The 23,299-nt window shown below is 60.9% G+C and overlaps 2 protein-coding genes across 16 annotated transcripts in view; both read right to left on the reverse strand.

Moving 5' to 3' along the window:
* Positions 1 to 4,853: 4,853 nt before the first annotated feature.
* Positions 4,854 to 6,143, reverse strand: GJC2 (gap junction protein gamma 2). The gene has a single exon (XM_052644268.1). It carries the CDS (start codon positions 6,141 to 6,143, stop codon positions 4,854 to 4,856), a length of 1,290 nt encoding a protein of 429 aa, XP_052500228.1.
* Positions 6,144 to 14,158: 8,015 nt separating this feature from the next.
* Positions 14,159 to 23,299, reverse strand: part of GUK1 (guanylate kinase 1) — a 45,540-nt gene continuing 36,399 nt past the window's right edge. For 2 of the 15 annotated variants that reach the window (XM_052643891.1, XM_052643890.1), the window contains exons 2-8: positions 16,833 to 16,946; positions 16,546 to 16,587; positions 16,345 to 16,441; positions 15,017 to 15,155; positions 14,861 to 14,945; positions 14,606 to 14,691; positions 14,159 to 14,473 (exon numbers count right to left, since the gene is read on the reverse strand). In XM_052643891.1, the coding sequence (XP_052499851.1) occupies positions 14,438 to 14,473; positions 14,606 to 14,691; positions 14,861 to 14,945; positions 15,017 to 15,155; positions 16,345 to 16,441; positions 16,546 to 16,587; positions 16,833 to 16,944 (597 nt within the window). In that variant the 5' untranslated portion in view covers positions 16,945 to 16,946 and the 3' untranslated portion in view covers positions 14,159 to 14,437. Of the gene's footprint in view, positions 14,474 to 14,605; positions 14,692 to 14,860; positions 14,946 to 15,016; positions 15,156 to 16,344; positions 16,442 to 16,545; positions 16,588 to 16,832; positions 16,947 to 17,522; positions 17,559 to 20,700; positions 20,950 to 23,199; positions 23,287 to 23,299 lie in introns of those variants that run through there. The other 13 variants (XM_052643878.1, XM_052643876.1, XM_052643887.1 and 10 more) reach the window with 13 other exon arrangements.

Consider the following 23,299-nt stretch of genomic DNA (forward strand, 5'->3'; position numbering starts at 1 on the left):
AGGAAATTCTCTACCTCCGAGAATCTTAAGTACTATGTCCTGGATAGGAGATCGGAGAAGGCAATGGCACCCCACTCCAGTGTTCTTGCCTGGAAAATCCCAGGGACGGGGGAGCCTCATGGGCTGCTGTCTATGGGGTCACACAGAGTTGGACACGACTGAAGCTACTTAGCAGCAGCAGCAGCAGCAGATAGGAGATGGACATCCTGTTAAAATACTGGAGTGAACCCATGAAATCATGGTTATGACTGTCCAGAATATGAAGAAATTGGGGCATGACACTGAGATGGCTAGTGACCTCAACTGGGAGGACATGACTAAATCCTAAGTCACCCCCATCAGAAGCTCGCAAAACACACAGGACCGCAGTGGTGCACCCAGGCCCCTAAGTTCCTGAGACAGGAGGCCTATGCCTTAGGATCACTTCTGTGGTTACTGAGCTTTTAGTTTGACGTCCACCTTCTAATGCGGGTTCCGCTGCATCCCCCCAACTTCACATTTTGGAACCCTAATTCCCAGGACCTCAGAACGGTGCTGTGTTTGGAGATGGGACCTTTAAAGAGGTGGTGAAGGTAAAAGGAGGTCCCTGGGGTGCGCCTTAATCCAACAGACTAGTGTCCTTGGAAGAAGAGGAAATGAGCGGCGCAGACGCACCGAGGGAAGGCCACATGAGGCCCCGGGGAGGAGGGGGCTCAGGCACTGACACCGTGGCCTCAGGCTTCCAGTTTTTAGTACTGGGAGAAAGAAATGTCGCTGTCTGAGCACCCAGTCTATGGTATTACACAGACCGAGCTGACTGAGATACTCTCCAGAGTAGCGCCTCCATCTGCAGCTTTCCTCACAGCTGGTATGCTCTTGATAACCTTTGGCTGATGGGCTGTGTGTTAGCTGAGGTTCTCCAGAGAAACAGAACCAATTCAGGATACACAGAGGAAGAGGAAGATAAGGAATTGGCTCACTCAACCGGGGAGGCCAAGGAGTCCCCAAATCTGCCGTCTGCAAGCTAGAGACTCGGGAGAGCCCGTGGTGTGGACCCAGCCTGGACCTGAGTCTGAAGACAGGCCACCAGTGTGCTAGCTCAAGCCGTCGGGCAGGAGTTCTCTCTGACTCTGCCTTTTTGTTCCTCCCGGGCCTTCACCTGACTGGACGAGGCCCACCCTCGCTGAGGCCCATCTGCTTTACTCTGCGTGCAGATCCAGAATCACCCTCATAGACACACCCGGAATCATGCTTGTTCTGGGCACCCCAGGACCCAGTCAAACTGACACACGAACGTGATCCTCACTGGCAGTCTGGAGGCTGAATCACTTCTTTGGGAACCTGTCTTTGCCCTTAAGGGAGCAAAGATTGGATAAGGGCCACCTACACTAGGGAGAAGGGTCTGCTTTATCAAAGTCCCCAGATGGTTGATGTTAATTTCATCTAAAAACACACCTTTACCCCAACATCTAGACTGGTGGTGGACCAACCTACTGCACACAGAGACTCACAAGCTGACCCCACCCGACTTCTGTGTCGCAGACGTGCAGCACAGACTTCCCTAGCAGCCCCTGGGCAGAGTCCTCCTCCTGGAACCCAAAAGCCTCAAACTGCATCTTTGAACCAGTTAGGAGTGGGAGGACTGAGATGCTGGGCACTGGACAGGCTACACGGCCTAGGGGGGATTGTGGACTGATTCCAGAACTGTGGCCAAAGAAGGGGGCAGTGTCTGCACAGGCCCCGAGCTCACGCGTGGTGAGGGGCTGTGCTGAGCTTCACACCTGGCTAGGGGGCCTGCGGAAACTATGCCACGTGCCCTTACAAAGTGACACTGGCCCACTGAGACAGGTCCTGCAGGCCTATGACTGCAGTGATGTGAAGTGACGTGCCTTCAGGGATGGTGATAAGAGTCAGCTGGCCTTTGCTGGGCCACTTTGCTCTAAGGAGGTCCAAACCACATCAAGGGACCCCAGCATGGACCCCCACCTCATTGAGTGAGGAGATCTTTAAGCCAGCCCTGGCCCCACCAGGCAGTCCAGGCTGCAGCTACACCAGGGAATCAACTCGTTAGAGAGGGTGAGGTCCTGATGTTACTTGACTCGGGAAGGGCCCAGAGAATGAGGTCCTGGCCCCTTGAGCATGACCAAAAGCTCCCTCTCTGTGGGTGGGAGGAGGATTCCCTGGACACTGTCACAGTGAAATCAAGAATGTTCTTCCCAAACACAAACCTGCCCAGGGGCTCCCTGTCTGCTGACGTAAGGCTTCTTTTCAGGCAGATGCTGAGTGTTCATGTCCCACCTTCCACCCCTTATGGGACCCTGTCACCATCAAGGGTGCCTCACAGCCTTGAGATGTGGGAGCACTGACCTTCAGGATCAAACAGGATCAAACCACCCACTTCCATGCTGGAAGTGGACACCTGCCTTCCTCACCAACCTTCTCCTGTCACTAGGGCGGTTCTGAACCCTGAAGTCCCCCACCATTCCCCACCTGGAATGCCCACGCATCCCCCTGAGCTCCTGAGGTCCTGCGGGGCCTCCACTGGCTGCGGGATGCTGTCCGCAGGGAGGCCGTGGAGGGGGGCCACGGCACAGTGTTCACCCACAGCGGTGCCTTGCAGGCGTCCTTCCCCAGCTCTGCTGCTCACTGCCTCCAGTCGCACTGACAGGAGCCAGACGTGGCTGGATGGCATGTTCCCCACCACCGAGACCCCGTCTTCCTTGTGACGACTGTGTGACAGCCCCCAACTCTGCCAGGGCTGCCAGATCCTTAGACTTTCCTCCCTCGGGAGGAAAATGGTGAATCCCTGCTCTGGACCTGGATTCACTTTCCCTCTGAGGCTCTGCTTCCAGCACTGACATCTGGGGCTTCGTGGGGGTGGGGCTTACCTGGGGCCAAGGCTCACTTGGCACCTCGGACCACCCAGTCAGACCCCACAAGGGAAGGAGACTCAGTCTGCATTTGGCATCTGACCAGAGGCAGGCTAGGGTGGGGTTCATGTGGGCTTGGAGATTTGCCCTGGGACCCTAGAGAGGGTCTGCAGTCTGAGAGGACCTCTCAGGGTCTGCCGTGGGCTGGAGGGAGACTTGAGTCAAAAGGGGTCACTGAAGTCTAGACCAAGGTGGCTCCTTGCTGGCAGCAGCTGTTTTCCCCACTGTGCTCACCTTTGCTCTCCACGAAAGCTGCCACTGCAGGCTTTGGCCAGCATCTGGATAATGCCAGGGCCAGAGATAGGACCGCCCCTCTGTCCTCTGCACTACCACCTTGGGTTCTAAGCATGCACGCCTGGCTGTTCTTTGTTCTCCTCCAGCCGCATCCCTCTCCTCTGGGCCAAGCCTGTTGCCTGGCACAGAGTGGCACCCGAGTGTTCCAGAGGGTTGCAGGGGCTCAGCCTGGGCCTTGCTCCCTGGATGGTCCCTGAAGAGTGGCTTCCTCTCCCAGTCATCCTAGAGTTGAGCCATGTGTCCCCAGAGGCCAGTGGTAGACACGTACACACAGGCATATGTGTGTTCTCAGACACGAGCACACACCACACCCCACATGCATACAAGCACACACACACATGGGGCTGTAAACAAAAGTTAGTTTTATTTCACTCCCTTTGTTTGGAGGCTGTGTCTGAGTTGGAGAGGGGGCTGGAGGGAAGAGGCTATGGCAGGAGCTTCAGAGTCCCTTCCCTCAGTGTGGCCAAAGTCATAGCCCCTGACCACCACCCTGTTGGTCTAAGTGGCAAGGGAGGCCAGTGTCTTTTCGGAATTTCAAGTATGTGCCCAAGGAAGGGGCCATGCCAGGCCAGCACAGAGCTGGAGAGGGCATGGTCCCATCCACCCAGCCCACGCAAGGCCTTAGCCCCAGGCCTGTCTGGGCGGAAACAGGAAGCAGGGCACAGTCCCAGCTGCACTCGAGGCAGCTCACACTTGGGACCTTGGGGGGTGGGGGGGGGCGAGGCGTGAAGCGGCGCCGACCAGCACACTTGGGACCTGGGGGGGAGGGGGCGTGAGGCGGCGCCGACCAGCACACTTGGGACCTGGGGGGGGGGGGGGGGCGTGAGGCGGCGCCGACCAGCACACTTGGGACCTGGGGGGGGGGGGGGGGGGCGTGAGGCGGCGCCGACCAGCACACTTGGGACCTGGGGGGGGGGGGGGCGTGAGGCGGCGCCGACCAGCACACTTGGGACCTGGGGGGCGAGGCGTGAGGCGGCGCCGACCAGCACACTTGGGACCTTGGGACCTGGGGGTGGGGGGGGGGGGGCGTGAGGCGGCGCCGACCAGCCCTGGGCGCAGCTTCCCACCACTGCGCTCACTGTTTTCCCTCCTGCATCAGGAAGACCTGGCATTGCCTCTAGCTCTGCAAGAACCAGAACATGGACTAGAAGAGTGTGGGTGCTAGGAAAGGAACCCCATTTGCTAGGCAGGGAGTGGGGATACGCACAAAACCCCTCAACACCCAGGCCAGGCACCCCTCGGCAGTCACACACCGGCTTCTGCAGGGAAGCAGGGCAGGATGGGTAGAGCTCCTGCCTGGAGGACCCCCTTGTCCTGAGGGGGCCAGCTGGGTGGCTCTGGGAGGGGGGCAGTGCTCCAGCCACAGTCCTATCCCCCATCAGGGCTTATGGGTCAGAGATGGGGACCCTTCTTGGTTCCCAGGCTGCCCACCCTACCCTGGAGGGAGACAGGGCTCAGGCAGGGAGGGGTGGTGATGCAGAGAAGGTTGGTGCCCCGTATCCCCTCCGGAGGGGGCGATCAGCCAGCTGAGGAAGAGGAGGGCAGGTTGCGCTCTGTGCCTTAGGTGGTGCCCAGCCCCTAGACTTCCCCCAGAGCCCCCTGCCTCTGCCCTGGGGAGGAGGGAAGACGCAGAGCAGCCAAGGCGAGGCCTCAGATCCACACGGTGGTCTTGCCCTCCCTGCTGCTGCTCCCGCTGCCTTTCTCTGAGCCCATCCTGGGTTTGATCCCCTGCCGACCCTGGCCCCCCACGGTGCCCCCTGACGTGGCGCTGCCAGACCCTGACGCAGGGGCGCCAGCCTTCGGAGGCCCCCGGGCATTCGCTGGGAGGCCCGGGCCAGGTGGACTGTCAAGGTCCCCGAGTGCCCGCCGGTCCTGCAGCGCCTGCAGGGCCAGGCTGGCCAGGTCCTGGTCCTGGGCGCGTGCACGCTCAGCCGTGCGAACCACCAGGCTATAGTCAGGCGGGCAGGCCAGGCCTGAAGGTGCAGCGGGCAGAGCGCACGGCGGCGGCCGGGGCATGGGGCCGGGGGAGGTGGGCAGTGGGCGGCGGCCGCGCACAGCGTCCTGCGCGCTGCCGAGGCCCAGGTGCGCCATCTCACAGAGGTTGAGCAGCAGACAGAGGCAGCTGACCACGTACATGACCAGCAGGAAGACCGTCTTCTCGGTGGGCCGCGACACGAAGCAGTCAACCACGTGGGGACAGGGCTGGCGGCTACACGCGAAGAAGGGCCGCACCTCGAAACCATACAGAAGGTACTGGCCCACCAGGAAGGCCACCTCGAAGGCGGCCCGCGCCACCAGCTGGGCGACGTACACGCGCATCAGGCCCTCGCGCTGGATGCGCCGCCGCCCGTCATGCTGCCCCGCGGGACCCGGGACCCCAGGCACCTTCGTGTCCCCTCCTGCGCCCTTGGCCGCCCCCGTGTCCTCAGCCTCGTCATCTTCACCCAGGCCCTCGGCCACTCCCGGGTCTTCGTCCTCTTCACCCAGACCCAGCATGGGTTCCTCCTCGCCCAGGTCGGCGGGCTCGGGCCAGCCCGGGTGGGGCGGCGGGGGCAACGGCAGGGGAGCGCGGGGCGCGCGGCGGCCGGGGCGGCGGCGAGAGGCGCGGCGGCGCTCATCCTGGGAGGCGCGGGCCAGGCGGTGCACAGCGTAGCCCAGGTACATGACGGAGGGCGTGGAGATGACCACAATCTGGAAGACCCAGAAGCGCACGTGGGACAGGGGTGCGAAGGCGTCGTAGCAGACGTTGTCGCAGCCTGGCTGCCGCGTGTTGCACGTGAACTTGGTCTGCTCATCGGAGTAGATGGACTCGCCGCCCACGGCGGTGAGCACGATGCGGAAGACCACCAGCACCGTGAGCCACACCTTGCCCACAAACGTGGAGTGGTGGTGGATCTCTTCCAGCAGCCGCGTCAGGAAACTCCAGCTCATGTTGGTCATAGGGGCAGGGGATAAGGCCTGCAGGTCACCAGCAGGAGCTCAACCTTGGGCAAGGACAGACGGGGCAAGGGCTGATGGGGTGTGGTGGGGGGGATGGACAGTGGCACCAGAGCCCCTCCATGAGTACCACTCTCAGCCCAAGTCCTGACCCTGCCCTAGGATGGATACAGGGAGGGGCCTCTGCAGCCGGAGGCCAGAGCCTACAAGGACAGACGCTGGGCCACCTTGCTGAGCACATGCCCCGGCTGCCCCAAGACCTGGCCCCAGGTCTCTGTGGCCTGGAACAAAGCCGGTCCCTCCTGCCCTCCCCCACCCTGCAGGAAAGCTGGGCCCTGAGCAAGACATGCTGATCCCCCAGCCTGTGGGGACCCCACCCCAGGCCCTGAGAGCAACAGGGAGTCCATCGGGTGAGCTGCCTCTATAGGGGCAGCCAGAAAGCAGAGCAGCCTCGCCTCGGGTGCTTGCTCCCACTTTGCAGCACCCCAGTTGCTGGAGTCCTGTTTCCAGTGTGCCAGGGGCCCACCAGGGGCTGAGCCCCCATCGGCCTGGCCTTCACTCCGCAGCCACTCCAGTCCCCATCAGCCCACAGTTCCCCAGGCGCCGAGTCCCAGTGGCCCTCCCTCAGCCTCCGGTGTCCTACTGCTTCCCCATCACACCCCGATCCCATCCACCTACAGACCCAGTGGCTCTGTCAGCCTCCAGCCCCCTCAGTTCCAGATGTCCCAACAGTGCCCCCTCCCAGCTCCCTCCACAGCCTAAAGAGGATGTTCACTCAGGATCACGGCCATGCTCCCCTCACCCCCACCGGTTCAGCTACGCCAGGGGCTGGTGCCCACCCTCCAGGCTGCGACTCCCTCTTATTGCAGCACTCCCGTGTCCTCTGCACAGCCTGGCTGAGGGCGGAGATAAGCCCAGGTGTCTGTTCGAGGTGGCGCCATGTGCAGCAAGGCCCTCAAACACCATGAAGCACACGCACAGCTACACGCGGGCACCTGAGACTCCGACAGCCCTGTGGCCCCTGGCCAGGCCCTGGGCCAGTGCTCCTCTTGGATCAGCTGCCTCTGAGGGGGCCTGTGCCTAGAAGGGGCTCAGTGGGCAGGAGCGCACCCTCCTCCCTCCTTCCTTCGCACCAGTACCTGCTCCTGTGCAGTTTGGGGGCTGAAGACCCCTGATGCTTTTGGTCCCCTCTTTCTCGAACAGGCCTGGGAAGCAGAGTGGGCAGGTGTGGGATGGAACAGCAGGGGCGAACAGGTCTCTCGGCCTCTTTATTGAGCTGGGTCCTCCCGGAGCGAGGGGTGGGGGCAGGAAGAGGGGGCAGCCGGGATTCCTGGGGAAGTGACCCTATTTCCTTACATCTGTGTGCAACGCCCCTCTCAGAGCCACGCACATGCAAACACTCACAAGTATACAAGTGCACACATACGTATAGACACAGTCATCTGTGCAACACACGTGTGTACAGGCACACGTTCACAGGTACCCAGACTGGCACATGCCCAGCCCTCCAGGCCATGTTTGATATACCTTTGCCTCAAGAAGGAATGACCCCCACGGAGGTCTTGGTGAACTCAGCTGGACGTTCTTCCTCAGCTTGAACCTCAGCCCTCTTTCAGGACCTGTCCCCATCCCTGACCTCGACAGTCCCACATCACAGGAGGCTGGGGCCCACAGCCCCACCATGCAGGAACCCAGAAAAGGGATGGCAGAGCAGTCCTGACTCTTCTCCCGTCCAAGATGGATGCCAGTGGGGAAACAGGAGGGAAGGTGATGGTGCCAGGACAATCCCAACCCCCGTGTGTGGCATTTAACAACTGGCTCTGGTGGGAGAGCCGTGGTGTAGTGTTCACCGATTCCTGTGGTGTCAATGCTCCCACAGGGCCCATGGGCAGCGCCAGGAGACACGCACCGGGTGGCAGGGGGGTTGTTCGAGACCAGCTCTAGCATGGCGCTGGGTGGACCCTGCCCTGGGGTGTGAAGGATGGCACTTTGCCCTTGGGGGCTGACCCCGGTGCAGTTGCGGCCTCCCCAGAGACGAGTCATGTGGAGGAAGCCTCCCACCTTCCCCAGGGCCAGCCAGGGGCTCAGGCACACCCTTGGTGTGCGGCAGAGGCTCTGGCTCTGTAGGTGCAGGGACCCATGCCTGTGTGCACGTGTGCAGGGCCTGTGTCACACACGCACTCACAGCAGGGTTCTGTGGTCAGGGGCTGACGCTGACCAGCTCTGGCCACCGTCTGAAGTGCCATGCACTGGGTCCCCCAAATCTAGGCTTCCAGTGCCAGCTGCCACCTCCACATAGGCTCATGGACGCCAGTAGGCCCAGCAACTCCCAGGAGACCGGACCCCAGAACTTCCCTCCAAATTGGCTTCCATCCCAGGTGGGCTTATATTGGACAGCTCTCTGCCCCGCACTCCGTCTGCTTCATCAGCAGACGCCCGGCAGCCCCTTGGGCCTACCTCGCCTCTGCTCGGCACCTTCAGGAGCCCATCGACCTGTGCTCCTGCAACTCCTCCCAACTTTGGAGTAAAATGCCAAGCGTACCTGGCCCCAGCTCACCAGCAACCCCCTTTCGCTCCCCGCAACGCGGAAACCCACTGCTCCCCCCCCCCGCCCCCCGCGCCGCCCCCCCCCCCCCCCCCCCCGCTCCCGCCTCAGGCTTCTGCTAGTACCCATCCCGTCCACGCCCAAGCCCCGCCCACAGCCCCGCCCCTCGCCCAGGCCCTCCACTCGACTGCCGGCGAGGCCAGCCCAGCACCCTGCCAGGCGCTCTGTGCTCCTGCGCACTTGGACTGACCCACTGGCGGATGGGGAGCAGGCCCAGGTTCTCACTGTGTGGGGGTTACAGACAAGTGAGAGGAGAGGCTGGAATATTCCACGTGGTCATGGCTTAGCATTGGCTCTGTGGGTCTGAACTCACCTTCAGCCCAGTATGGACAAGAGGCACTTGCATATACACCGTGCCTGTCAGGCCTATATGGAAAAACACCCCACAGCGATGAACACACCTTGGTCCCACTCTCCAACAAAGGAAACTGGGCTAGTGGAGAAACAGCTGGTTGCAGGGCAGCCGCAGGAAACGAGCCTGAAGCATCTCTTGGTGTCAGAGGAAGGAAGTGCTAACACACACACACACACACACACTCACTAATGGAGGCTAGTCAAAGAGACACAACGTGGGAGCTGAGGGAAGTAGATCCCAGTGTCTGAAACCAGATCAATTCAGCCAATAAAGCAAAGTACTATTATAGATTGGTTTACAGATTATAGCCCAAGGTAAAAAATATGAGTTCCCAGTGATACAAATGATACAATAACTAACTAAATGGGGGAGAATGGAACTCTAAATATTCATGCCGCCTCTGTGACCTCCAGGAGGGTGTTCCTCCAGAGAGCACAGCACGGAGGAAAGGAGGGTGCCTGACAGCAGGCTGTGACAGAGATCCCCGCCCAAAGTGAGAAGCCGCGCTGAGACCACAGAGCTTGCTGCCCCCGAGGCCTTCTTTCCAAACCCTCGCCACAGGCAGTCATGAGATATATTGAAACAAGTTCCAGGAGGGGCTTTTACAAACTACCTGACCTGCAAAATTCCAAGGGCGCCAGAAACAGGAAATCTGAGGAAGTCACCACAAGAGGGGCCAAGGAGACATGGCGACAGCCACCCCTCAGGGGCTCTCAGGAGAGCAAAAGATCACAGGTGCAAAGGGAGGCGCCTTTGGTCACTGGCAACGTATCAGCATTGGTGCACGGATTGTGACAAGCACGCCATGGGGGAACTGGGCTTGGGAGCAAGTGAGAACTCTCCCTGGTCTCTCCAGTTTCTCTGTAAAGCACAGGTGCTGTAAAATAAGAAACCGTATTTAAAGTGGCTTCCTACCCCATCACTACAAGCTCCTTCTCCCTGTCTTTTCCCATCTGGAACGTACTTCTCTGTGTCTGGAGGCTTCATGTACAGAGTGGGGACTTTCACTAGTGACCAGTCCTGGGGCTGTGGGGTACAAGGACCCCAACACAGGGCTGGAGAAGTGGGAGGCAAAGGCCAGGCCCACAGATGTCTGGTGCTAACGGGAGGAGGCAGCCCGTGGGGGCTCAGCCCTGGCTGGGCCAGCAGGAGAAGGTGTATGAGAGTGCTGGCCCCTCAGGGAACAAGTTCTTGGCATTTGTTGGGAGCGATCTTGGCATCTGTTCAGAGGGAATCCCCCCCAGAGCTACATGTTACAGCAAGTGTGGGTGGGGGCCACCCAGGACAGAGGGCCAGGTGCACCTGGGGTCAAGGCCTGGGAAGGGGCAGGCCTGGGAGTGCTCAGGGGAGGGTGAGCTGGGGAGGGAGGGGGGACTGGCCAGTGAGCAGGGCGCATGCTAGGGCTCCCTGTGAAAGGGGCTGGGGTCATCTTCACCCAGAGCTGCCCGAGCAGGCGCCCTATTGGGAGGAGGGTGGGAGGCACACACTCTGGGCTCCAGGGGCATCAGGATGACCTGTGCTGGGCCCTCTACCCCTGGTTCTGGCACCAAGAGAGTGGCTTCTGCAGAGGTGGGCAGCTGGGCACTCTCCCCTTCAAGCTCCTTCCACCCCTGGATATGAATGGAGGCCCTAAGGGGCTGGTCAGAGACTGGGACCCAGAGGTGCCCAGGGCCGCCTCCTGCAGTACAGTGAGGCCGGGCCTGCCCAGCCACTTCCTTCCCACCCCAGCCTAGCTTCCTCCACGTGGCCCCTCGCACTGTGGGCGGGCTTCCTCTGCCTGCGGTGGGGCTGCTGGCCTGCTCCCCACTCCAGAGTGCTCAGCTCACCAAGAGGACTGATGGAACCCTTCCCTGGGAATCTCAGCACCGCAGGTAGCCTCTTCCTCTTCCTGAGGACTCCTGGGTGCAGCGGACCCTGGGTGGTCCCTCCTTGACATATGAGCACCTTCAAGAAGCCCAAGGTAGACTCAACCCCAGGAGACTGCGGTCTTTATAAAGGACCAGGGCCTGTTCCAGAAACCCCACTTCTGCAGGTCTCCAAGCTAGGGTCTCCCTCCTGCTGCGTGCCCACACACCCACCCAAGTACCCTGCTGGGGACAGTTCTGAGTGAGGCTGCAGCACCTCCCGCTGCTCGGGTCCTAACACTGCATGCCCAGAGGAATTTCCCCCTGCCTCCACTGGCGCCAAGCCCCCAAGTCTGCTCTCCCCACAGCCGGGCCTTAGACGCTCAGATCTCCCCTCATCAGCTTTGTGAGGCTTCTGCAGGTGGTCCTCCACATCCCTGCCCACTCCAGGCCCGTCCTAGATGCCCCAGTCATGTCCTACCTGGACCCCCAGCCAGTGAGAGGTGTATACCTCCCCCACCTCAGGTGCCCAGAACCCAGGCCTGGGGCTCCTCTGCCACCTTCACCTGCCCCCAGCAACTCCAGGGTACACCACAGCCTCCCACACTGTGTAGACTCCAGTTAGTGACCAGGTTCCCCTCCCAGCTGCCTACCCCTATTTCCCTTCCTGCAGGGACCCCAAGGTGGGGTCCCAGGAAGCCCAGGGCTCTCCGAACAAAGCCCATACCCTCGTGGGTCCTGAGGGATGATTACCTGACCTGCTCCTGCCCAATCCAGAGCTGACCAGCTCTGTAGTCCCTCCTCTCACACATGGATACACACTTACACATGCATCTGCACACACATCCTTCATCCTCACTCACTTTCACACACACGCACGCATTCACTCCGCCTTCTGCCTTGTACCACCCGCCCACCCCCCACCCCCACCCCCCCCACCCCCCCCACCCCCCGCCCCGACTCCCGCAGTGGCCTTCCTCTGGGAAGTGAGGCTTCCCCACTGCATGCTCGGAAGCAATGGAGCTCTGCCACAGCACTGGGTCTGCTGAGGAACCAGGGCCGCCTGTTCCATCCTAGCTTGAACCTGGGAAGTGAGGGGCTTCCTGCAGGGGTGGAGGGCGTGGTGGGGCCAAGCCTGGGGAGTGAGTCACGGTGGAGCGGCCGGGACTGCTCCTGCCTCAGGGGAGCCCGGGACGCAGAACGGTGGGCTCGGGCAGAGGAAGGTGTCAAGAGGAACAAGGGCGGGAGGCTACACCCCTCAGACCCCATGGGGTGCCCCACTGTCCACCCCTCCTAACCGCCTATGCTGGAGCTGCCCCAAAATGCCACAGTACAGCCAGTGTGCCCCACACTCTGCCCCCTTCCTCAGTCTGCGGCACTGTCACTTTTCCTGCCCTGCATACCCCCGTCCTGCCCTAACGCCTGCTCCCCCGAAGGCCGAGTGCACCACAGGACCGGCTGTGTCCCTCCGCCATGCAACCCCTCGTCAGGACGCCTGCCCAGCCGCCCTGCACACACCCCGACCCGGGCGACTCACTCACATCTGTGGCGCAGCAGGGCCTGCTCCTGGAGGACAGGAGTCTGCTCTGCTCTCTGCTCACCTCCAGGAACCAGATCTGAGGCAGCTGCCCACAAGTGGGGGTTTAGGAAGATGCCCACAGCTACATAAAGGCCAGTCCAGGAGCAAGGTGGACAGCAAGCAGGTGTTCCAACTAGTCTGTCTGCCCATGTGGAGGAGGTGGGGCTCCCCAGCCTCCACCCAGGACTGAAGAGCCCAAGGCCCCGTCCCCGGACACACCGCAGCTGCCGAGCTGGCGGGGGCTGGCCAGCCCCACACGGCCTGAGGGGTCCCAGCTGCTAGGGCCACCCCTTCCCTCCTTCCTCATCAGCTAGCCTAGCAGCCTCCAGAGGGATGGGGGCAGACTGCCTCTACCCCCTCCTGCCCTCAAGTCACACTGCACCAGAGGTGTCACCCATCTGGCTCTTTTGAGGGCAGGGGGCCTGAGATGGACAGACCCCCAGAATGGAGGGACAGTCAAGCCCAGAACCTGTCATCTCTTGGGGCTGGCTGTTTCCAGAGTTGTGCCTAGGCCCCTGGGACCACGGACCCAGAGTGAAGAATGTGCCGCTCAGCCCTAAAGGGCACCCCACCCATGGTCTCCTGGTGACATCTTACCTTTTCCAGGCCAGGAAACAAGTCCTTCTGAGCCTTCCCACCTGCTGGCCAGCTGCACACGGCCCTCCTGAGTGTGCACCCAGCTAAGTCCAGGGCCCGACCCAGAGCCACCTCTCACCGCCAAGCACAATGTGGGGGGAGGGCCTTCAAGGGCTCCATTGTTTCCCCCGTGGCCCCGGGTCTGAATCCCTGATTGTCCCTGGGTCTGGATGGGTCCCAGAGAGGGAAGCAGCCTCTCCCAGGCTACACAGCAGGTCAGGCGGCAGCCCAGTCCCGTCTCGCTGGCCTTCAAGGTGAAGGCTGTGTAGCACCCCTCTGCCTGCCATCCAGCATCCAGGCCCAGCTCTCGCCGTCTATCGGGGCTCTGGGACGAAGCCCAGCCTTTCTGTTCCTGCGTGGGCTCCCTGCCTCCTCAGCTTGCACCTACCATCTGTCTGGGTTCCACAGCAGAACGTGGCCTGGGAGTGGACCAGGGCACAGGCGAGCGCCCCGTGTCTAGTACTGATACAGCTCAGCTGCCCTGACTTGAGCCGGGCGGCTTCTGAAGGCATCTGAGACTCTAAAGCCAGGAATCCCAGCAGAGGACCCCAGGCGTCTTCCCCGGGCGGGCCTCTCCAGGGCCAGCCAGATCCCCAGGGGCCCATGCACAAGGCCCCAGTGGCAGGGGTCTCCTCTGCGGGCTCCGTCCCTCTCCAGATCTGCAGTGTCTGTCCCTCTGCCACTCTCAGCCCAGGTCAGGGACCGGGAGGAGGAGTGGTTTGAGAAGGATGAGCTCCAGGACCTTCTGACCCCAGCCTTGCAGAGAGACAGTGGGAGATGAGGTCCTGCACCCACCTTGGGGCAGTCCTGGGCAAGGAGTGTGTGGCAGCTCAGGAGCAGCCTCTCTGGGGGCCGGCAGCCCGGAGCAACAGGTGTAAGGAGGCTGCTACCCTCTGGGGGTGGCCAGTCAGAGCGGGGCTGTCCAGAGTGGGGACGGGGTGGCTCTGGAATGGTATGCTGTGAACCCACCCACCCAGGGCCATGATCCAAGTGCTCAAGGACACTCTAACCCAGCAGTTCTTTATTTGGATGTTGGCCTGGCTTCCACGGGTAAGGGGTTGACAGGGCATGGTGGGGAGGAAGCCTAGAAATGGACATGGGGAATGGGGGTAAGAGACAAGGTCCTCCAACCACGGTGGGGGGTGAGGGAAGATGGACAGCACCCCAATCTCTGGGTCCTAGCTGAGGTGAGCAGAGCCACTGCCAGGAGACTCTGGCCCATTGGTGTGGGCACCAGGCCCTAGGCCCCACCTAAGAGGACACAGCTGGCGGGCCTCCTCAGGACTGACCAGTGGCTTGAGCCTTCTTTATTTCCTGCCAGAGAGAAAGAGAGGCTGAGGAAAGGAAGATCTCGCCCAGGGCCTGGGGCCACCATATCACCTGTCCCAGCCTGCTGTACCCGTTTGCCACACAGATGCCTGAGGCCCCACCTCCACCCCAGCCCACCTCGGAGAGCGCCTCCTTCAGGGCCCAGTAGGCCTTGTCCAGACTGTCGTTGACGATGATCAGGTCAAACAGGCCGGGCTCCTTGCCTGAGGGTGGGGGCAGGGTCAGCAGAAGCTCCGGGAACAGAGCGGGGGTCTGGGGACCCTTCGCAGGGACCACGGGGCTGGGTGATGGCTCCAGCCCTCCTGCGCCCCTTGACGGGGGACTGGCCTCCTGCGGGGTGAGGGGAGGCAGCGGGACGGCGCCCTCACTCACTGCTCTCCATGTCGGCCCGGGCGGCTGCCAGGCGCTTGGCCAGGCTCTCCTCCGTCTCCGTGTTCCGCTGCCGCAGCCGCTGCTCCTGAGACAGAGCACGGGGTCAGCAGGCCCGAGCACGCAGGGCTGCCCCCCACGCCCCGGCTCGGCCCCCACCAGGACATCCAGTGAGGGCGGCTGCACGAAGATGTAGATGGGCCGCAGGTCCGTCTTCTTGATGTTGCGCACGCCCTGCAGGTCCACGTCCAGCACGCAGATGCGGTTCATGGCCTGCACGGCCCGCACAGCGGCCTTGCTGGGGAGAGGGGGGCGGAGCCGCTCAGCCGTGGGCGCCCCGGGTCCTAGCAGCCGCCGCGGCTTCAGAGAGCCTCAGAGGGGCCTCATCCCCATCCTCCACTCTGGGGCTGTCTGGGGGTGCCCACAAGGGCCTACTCTAACTGGCATCTGCTCCCTCGTTCTGGAAGCACTCCCTGAGCAACGCTTGCACGAGGGGGCCCTCTGCTGGTCCGGGGGTGGTGGTAGGGAGTGTGTGTGAGGGAGTGTGTCTGGTAGGGAGCAGCAACCTTCAGACCCCGGCCCAGAGCCTCTCCCTCTCCTGGCACCTCCCCCCAGGCCCCACACCACTGCCCATCACGCCTCCAGCCGCGTCTGCACTACCTTCTGGCTCACGTCCCCAGGCTGGTGATGGCAACCCCCCTCCCATGTCCTGCACGCAGGGGCCCTGCGTGGGGATGCGCTGGCCCCCACTGCCCTACAGGACACGCCCCTGGGCTCTCCCACCTCCTGGCTGCCCTCTGCAGGCCTTGGACCCCACCCAGGGGTCACCGAGTACTATGTGCTCCTCGCCCGCTGGGGGGACCGCCCCTCAGTGGCCCACCGCTCTGCCCATCTGCACCCGGGGCAGAGGATCATGCGTCCTGGCGGTGCCTGCCTCGCCCAGCCAGGCGGCTCAGGGACTGGCTGTGCACAGAGGCAGGCCTGGGCCTGCCTCCCTGAGTCAGGACACTGCTCCTGGGCCTTGTGAGTCAGATGGGGGGAGCCAGCAGAGACCCTGCTCTGGTTGGCTGGTAGCGTTGGGGTTGGGGGCAGCTGCTGTTTTGCCAGGGACCCTTCCCAGGCTACCCTACTGACTGGAGGGGAGGCGCCACATGAAACCTGCAGAGCCCTAAGACCCAGGTCCCCCGAGTCCTCCCTGCACACCAGCTCCTCGTCTGGCCCGCTTCTCACAGCAGCCTGGCCAGGGAGACACAAGTGGGGCTGGGCCCAGAGTGGGCAGCCCAGAGATTTCTGACTTAAGCTCCATCGTGACCTCTAGAGGGCTGAGTCCTTGGCCTCAAGTGCCCAGACACCCAGCAGAGACAACACCCCCACCTGGGGCCCAGCCAAGGGGAGACCCCCAGGGCCTACAGACACCCCCTGCCTGGGTCACCCACTCCTGGTCTCTGGGGGAATGAGAGGAAGGGAAGGCCCAAAGCACCGCCCACCTGGTCCCGTACAAGTTCCCTGAGAACTCGGCGTGCTCGATGAAGTCTCCGGCAGCAATGTCGCGCTGCATCACCTCCCTGGTCACAAAGTAGTAATCTGCAAGGAGAAGGCGGGGGCGGGAGACAGGCCTCAGGCACCCCTGACGCTGTCGGGCTGCCTGCGTCTTGGGCCGGAGCACAGGGCCAGCTGGCCAAGCTCACCTCTGCCGTTCTCCTCTCCTGGCCTCGGGTCCCTTGTCGTGTCTAGGAATAAGTAACAGCGACGGCCTTGGGACACCCGGAACCTCACATATCCCATCCCCAGGGCCTGCCCCGCGGCCTGGCTCCGCCCATCCAGAGGTGTGGGAAGGGAGGCTACAGGCTAGGGTCGGCAGTGTGGGGGCTTCTGCCCCAGTGTGTGGCAGTGGGTGCGGTACTTCGGGGCACGTTAGCAAGGGTCTCTGTCCCCAGTCTCTCTTGGACCCTCCCCCACCTCCCCGGGGCCTCACGGGACACGCTGAAGCCAAAGATGCTGCCATGCTCCTGCAGGAGTTTCTTCAGTAGGGTGCTCTTCCCAGCCCCCGAGGGTCCGCTCAGGACAACGGGCCTTGGTCCTGACATCCCTGTGGGGAGGCGCGGGGAGAGGCAAGTCTCAGCAGGGCCCTGCTCCCTGCTGCACGGCATATGGCGGCGGCTGCAGCGCCCAAGTGAACTCACCCCAGCAATGAGGCAGAGCCGAGGTACAATCACTCAGAGCCAAGCTTACACCCTGCCTATGCCTCCCAGTGGGTGGTAACATAACCGCAAATGTGTGGCCTCCCCAGCTGTCCACTACCAGCCTACCTCTCAAGGAGCCTAGACTTTGGCTCCTCGGAGGGACACACCCAGGTCCCAATTCCTGTGTCTCCTGGCACCACACTTCGGAGGTGTCCTTGGTCAAGGTCCGTGGAACCCAAGGTCTGTTCTGGGAACTTCCATTGAAAAGCAAGGGGCTAATCCCAGGGTCCCTGACTCCCCTCTGTGATACCTGGGTCTCATGAAGCCAGCAGGAGAGCGGGGCATCACCGTCCCAGCTCGTAACACAGGTGCCTGCCACAGGTGAGAACACCGAGGACAGGAAGAGTGGAAGAGGGCTGGAGGGGTCAGCTTAGCCTGCTCTATCCCCACTGGACCACCCTGCACCCCGCACATGGACCTACCTTCTGAGTAGCCTCTGTGCTCAGCTTGGGGCTGCACTGGAAGAGATGAGAGAGTGGTAATCCTTGCCTGCTCCCCACTGTCTGAGCACTAAATCCCTCCCAGTGCAGCCGGCACCACCTGCTCAGCAGAGGGAAACGCTGCTCCTCACCCGAGAGAAGAGCACCTGCCTCCCTGGCCACGTGACAGGACGAGCTGAGGAAGGTAGGTGCACTGGGAGCCTCAGAAGACAGGAAACAAGGCCGGCACTAAGCAAAGGGGCTGGGAGGCTATGCACTGCCCCAGAGGGAGGCAGAGGCCAGACGCGCGTGTGATGAGCTGGCCTGCCCCTGCAGCACTCTCTGCGTGCAGGTGCCCAAGAAGCAGCAGTGGCCAGCAGTGAGGGCCGGGAGGAACAGGCCACTCTGCGTGGGCAGCTCTCCAGCAGGGCCCCTGGTGGGCACTGCCTTCCTAATCTGCAATGTAGGCCAACCTGGGTAATCTGGCTAAAGCATAGCTATTCTGGGACCATCAGGCTGCATGCAAACGCCCCGAAGGAGGACTTGGGACTCAGACATGACCACCTGCTGAAAAGAGATAGAAGAAATGGCTCCAGAGGAGCTCATCAATGCTCTGTCACTTCTGAGTGACCAGTTCTCAGCTCCTTTGTCTCGTCCAAGTTTCCTATTAGAATAGTGAGAGTGAAGTTGCTCGGTCGTGTTCGACTCTGCAACCCCATGGCCTACAGCCCACCAGGCTCCTCCATCCAAGGGGTTTTCCAGGCAAGAATACTGGAGTGGGTTGCCACTTCCTTCTCCAGGGGAGCTTCCTGACCCGGGGATTGAACCCAGGTCGCTCGCATTGCAGGCAGCCTCTTTACCATCTGAGCCACCAGGGAAGCCCAATAGTGCACTGTTTTAAAATAGCAAGTCCCATTGACTCACAACTCCTTTCTGGGGTCCCGATTTTCCCACCCAGACACAGTGCCACCGTACAAATGCCCACGCACTTGTGTGTCTGACTCCAAGCCCACTGCTGTTGCCTGCTCAGGAGAGCACAGCACCCCTGCTACCCTGAGGACTGGTGCAAGGGAAGGTCTCACTTCTGCCTCACACTGCCCTTCATAAAGTCCCTTCCTTTGCAGAACGAATGTCCTGTGGGCAGCCCAGCCCACCCCCCTGGGTCTGTCCTGACTTTCTAGATGCTGAGTGACCAGGGTGCTAGGCAAGTTATGGGGGAGGGATATCGGAGGACAGAGGAGATACTGGGGGTCACTAGGTCCCTGAGCAAGGTTGCTGCTTCTAGAGGGGCCCTGGAAAGGGAGTATGGAGGCTGGGGTCTGTCACCCACTGGCTGGCCCCTGGATTGTGCCAAGTCACTACTGCACACGTCCCTCCCAACCTCACAAGCAGGGGCAGCTGTGGCCACTCAGCATCCTAGGTCTTCCCAAGCCCAGCAGCACGCTGGCACCACAGGAATGTGAGTTTCCCTAGGGCAGGGGTAACACCACAGTGGACACACGCCAGTTCTCACAAGAGGTGGGCCAGAAAGCCTCCCGGGGCCTCGCCTGCAGCAGCAAATGCTCCACTCGGTGGGTGCAGCTGGCACCTTCTGGACCCAACTTGGGGCATCCACCTCCGGGGAGCAGAGGACCCATCCCGCCTGCCTATGAAGATCCCCCTCGGGAACACTCTGCTCCTTTCACCACGCCCCATTTGGGCAGGTCCCCCACCCTCACATCCCACAGCCTGCAACTACACACCTGCCAGCAACACCCAGAGGCCGTGCCTTCCTGCTCTGTGCTCCAGGCTAGCACACAGGCACCCTAACACGCTCCCCTGGCAGTTCCTGCTCTGCTTCCTATGCATGCGGCCATGGCTAGACGTTGTGCTCACAAGCTCTAACATCTGAACACTGGAGAACTACACAGGGAAGACATGTCTTCAGTCAGGACCAACTACTACACATGGAAGTCCCAGCGCCTAAACCCTCATGGGCCACGTTGTGCACAAGTCTTACTCATCGTCTCACCTGGTAACCCTGGCTTCCATCTGGCTTTATATCCCATGTGGGAACTGTGGGGGCAGGGACACAGCCCCTGCATCCCGCTGAGACCTCCCACCCCCCAGCCCAAACACCACGGACAGGGAGCAGCAGGCACGTACACACACCCGGGGGGACTGGCTGATGGCTGCGACTCTCACTGCCTGCGTGGGTTCAAATCATCACTGTGCCCTGCCGGCTATCCCTCACAGGGTGTCCTCCCGAGTCCCCACCTGCCCCTCAAGCCCAGGCCCCAGGCCTGCTCAGAGCTGTCACTCATGTTGCTCTTCTTCAAAGGCTACACTACTGGGCACAGGGGGTTGGGCGCCCACTCAGCACCACTGCCTCAAGGTGAGTGGGACCTAGCCGGCCAAGCTCATCTGTGCTTCCCTGTAGTCTTTCCTCGTGTGGGGTCCCTCCCTGAGGATTGTCTCCTTTCACCACAAAGCTTCGAACCACACAGACCCCATCAGAGTGGCCGAGCCCTGCAGAACTGCTGAGTGCTGGGCCCCACCCAGTGACTACGGTGACCAGAGTGCTCCCGAAAGCCTGCTTCGACAGGGCACACTCAGTCGGGGGCCGAGCTCAAGGCCTCTCGGTCCCAAGGAACAAGCGCCCCAGACCCCGAGACTGATTCTGGCCCCATCTCCTGGTAGAACTGACTGGCAGTCAGGAACGTTCTGTAGCCTCTGCTCCTTGACTATTTCACAATTCCAAACTCCAGCTTCCTGGCAAGATACTGGAAATTTTCACAAGGACACCAATAAGGGTGAGGGATGCAATTTCTGTAGGAATTGCTGGTACAAGCCTGTGTGTTCTGGAATGCTCTTTTCGCAAGGAGCTTCTCAGGCAGCCCTGGGAGGTTTGCTCTCCCTTCTGCTTCCACCCGATTTCCCATCCTGTCCCAAGGGTGAGGCACAGCCACCACCTCTCTCCCGTCTGAGAGCCTCAGTCAAGGCACAGCCCTCTGGGGACACAGAGAAGGGAGAGTCAAACCCCACCAGCACTCTAGACCTCTGCTCATCTGGGTCAGGACGGCTGGCCACGCCCCATCCCCCAAATAGGCTGTGTGGGACGGAAGAACTACTCTGGCCGTGGCCTCAGGCGCTCCATGTGTGGGACATGTCCTGGCCCAGCGACCTTCAAAAAACACTTCACCTTCAAGAACCTGATTTGAAGTGGGAGAGCCAGCAGTTTCCTTCTTACTTCTTCTCACAGTGGGGTGGGGCCATGCCTTGCATGGAGGGAGCTGGGCCCTCTCAGGGAAGAAGCAAGAAGCCATACTGTGGCAAGAAGCACACACCGCGGAGGACTTAGGCCTGTCATGGCGCTACACAGCCGCATCTGGGTCTCTTTCCATCGAGAAGAGTCGAGATTCAGTCTCATGTGAGAGCCTCAGTTCTAGCCCTAAGGGAAGGTAGAGGGAGCGTGAGCGGGAAAGGGGTCCAGGACATACAAACCATGGAGCAGGAGGAAGCCTGACCCTTTCTGGGTGGAGTGGGTTCACTCTCACAGAAGGGGAAGAAAGGATCAGCCAGGGACCAGGGAGAATCAAGGCCCAACACACACAGGATCAGAGAGCGACCTAGAGGAATCCACGGCTGGGCACACCAAGGGTGGTGTGCAATGTACAATTTTAGAACTCCCAGAATCTACTTACTACTCAAAGAAACTTCTGATCTTCCCAGTTCCAGACAAAGGCTGGGTCAACATGTTCTCAGAATCTAAAGGAAAGCCCAGGCAAACTACACCTGTCACAGGTGTGGCACCAACTCAGATTACAAGCTGGCCTAGTGTGTGCAGGCAAGTGTGTGGAATCCTTATAAGAGGAGAACAGAGTGAGCATTCATGGGGCAGGAAACTCAACTTGTTAATGATAAGACAGGAAGCCACCCCCCCCCCCCCCCACATTCCTCTTAGTGGTAAAGGTTTTCCTGGGTCCCTCACAAGTCGTATGGGCTTCCCTGGTGGCTCAGACAATTAAGAATCTGCCTGCAATGCAGGAGACCCAAGTTTGATTTCTGGGTGGGGAAGAGCCCCTGGAGGAGGAAATGGCAACCCCCTCCAGTATTCTTGCCTGAAGAATTCTATGGACAGAGGAGCCTGCTGAACTACAGTCCACGGAGTCACAAAGAGTTGCACATGACTGAGTGACTAACACACTTCACAAGTCATGGTGTGGGAGGCGAATGACAGAAAAGCCCACACTTGGGCAGGCACGCCACCAAGGGGCACTCGCATGGGACTCACGCATGAGTTAAAGCCATGAAAAGCACACCTGGGCTTCCTCCTCCTGTCCTGGTTGGCCCCATCTCACACTGGCCAACCATCACCTCAGCTTCCACCTCCCTTACCCCTATGCTGCTGCTGCTGCTAAGTCGCTTCAGTCGTGTCCGACTCTGTGCGACCCCATAGATGGCAGCCCACCAGGCTCCTCCATCCATGGGATTTTTCCAGGCAAGAGTACTGGAGTGGGGTGCCATTGCCTTCTCCATCCACCCCTTTGAAAGGCAGTCAAAACAAGCGAGGTGGCATACCTCACTGCTCCTCCTCAAACGAGCACCTGGGCAAAGGAGGCTTATTCCCCTTCACTGCTTCTAAAAGAATGTCTAAAAAAAGCAGATAAGCAGCTCCAGCAACCTAAGACTTGTGGTGTCCTGTCCCCAGGGAAGCTGAACTCCAGCTTCCATGCCCATGTCATGTCAGAAAAGCCTGCACCAACAACCTGCTCCAGTATGGAAGTGCCCAAATCTGCAGTGTCCAACAGTGCTAGGTTGTGGGGCTGGCCAAGAAACTGCAGCAGTCCCAGGGACCCTCCTGTCTGGGAGTCCTTGGAGCAGTCAGCTGTGCCCACCCAGGACCCTGCCCTGGGTTTGCAATCTGCAGTGGGAACCAAACATAGCTCCAGAGCTGGACTACTGGGTGGATTTCCCTTAAGCGCGGTGTAGACTACATTTCTACAGGCCAGGTGAGCTAATCGGGACTTTGGTGACTCTGCCGTACCAGGGGCAACCTAAGGGCCTTCAAAACCCTGATCTCCTAGCGTTTTTGGCTTTGTTCTGTGGCCCTCCTTGGAGAAGGGTGTCAAGCTGCTTTCCCTCTTTGCCCCTCCGCATCCTTCAGGGTCCACAAAGCGTCCAGCATGAAGTCCTCAGACTGCAGGGGTTTTACAAACTGTTTGGAGCATCCAATGTCAGAATAATTTCCTCTTGTATTTTGAGGACTGATACAGGGGAACCAGTTTTTAAACTGTCCAAGTAAAAATAACTACCAAAGGCAATTCTAACACAGAGACACCCTGGATAAAACTTCAAAGTGAAGGGAAGCCTCCCTGAATTTAACTCCATGAAAAGACTACCCCATTCTTGTCTCCCTCCGCTTTGCTTATCCTGAAACAGAGCTCTGGGAACCACTGAGGGACGCCGAGGGCAGTTTCGGTGGCTGGCGAAATGACAGAATTCACGAGCACAACCCCACGAGTCCCTGAAGGAGACCCACGACACCCGCGCTCAGCACGGGCTCCGGTGGCGCCTCGCACGCGAGTAGCGGCGGTCCCGCCTCTCTGCCCCGCATTCAGACCGTGACACACGGGCCTGGACCCTCCTGTGGTCTGCGCGCGCCCAGAACTCCGTCCCGCTGTGAGGGGCCGCCACTCACCGTCCGACAGGGCCCGGCCAAGGGCGGCCGCTGCCAGCCCGGCCAGCGGGCGCCGCAGCATGAAGGGCCGCCGTCGCCGCCGCCCGGGCGGACATACGTC

This window comes from Budorcas taxicolor, chromosome 7, assembly GCF_023091745.1.
Source record: "Budorcas taxicolor isolate Tak-1 chromosome 7, Takin1.1, whole genome shotgun sequence".
Classification (NCBI taxonomy): domain Eukaryota; kingdom Metazoa; phylum Chordata; class Mammalia; order Artiodactyla; family Bovidae; genus Budorcas; species Budorcas taxicolor.

What these genes read in the sequence shown, in the direction of transcription:
- GJC2 (XM_052644268.1), bottom strand. Translation starts at nt 6,143, where the DNA reads ATGACCAACATGAGCTGGAGTTTCCTGACGCGGCTGCTGGAAGAGATC.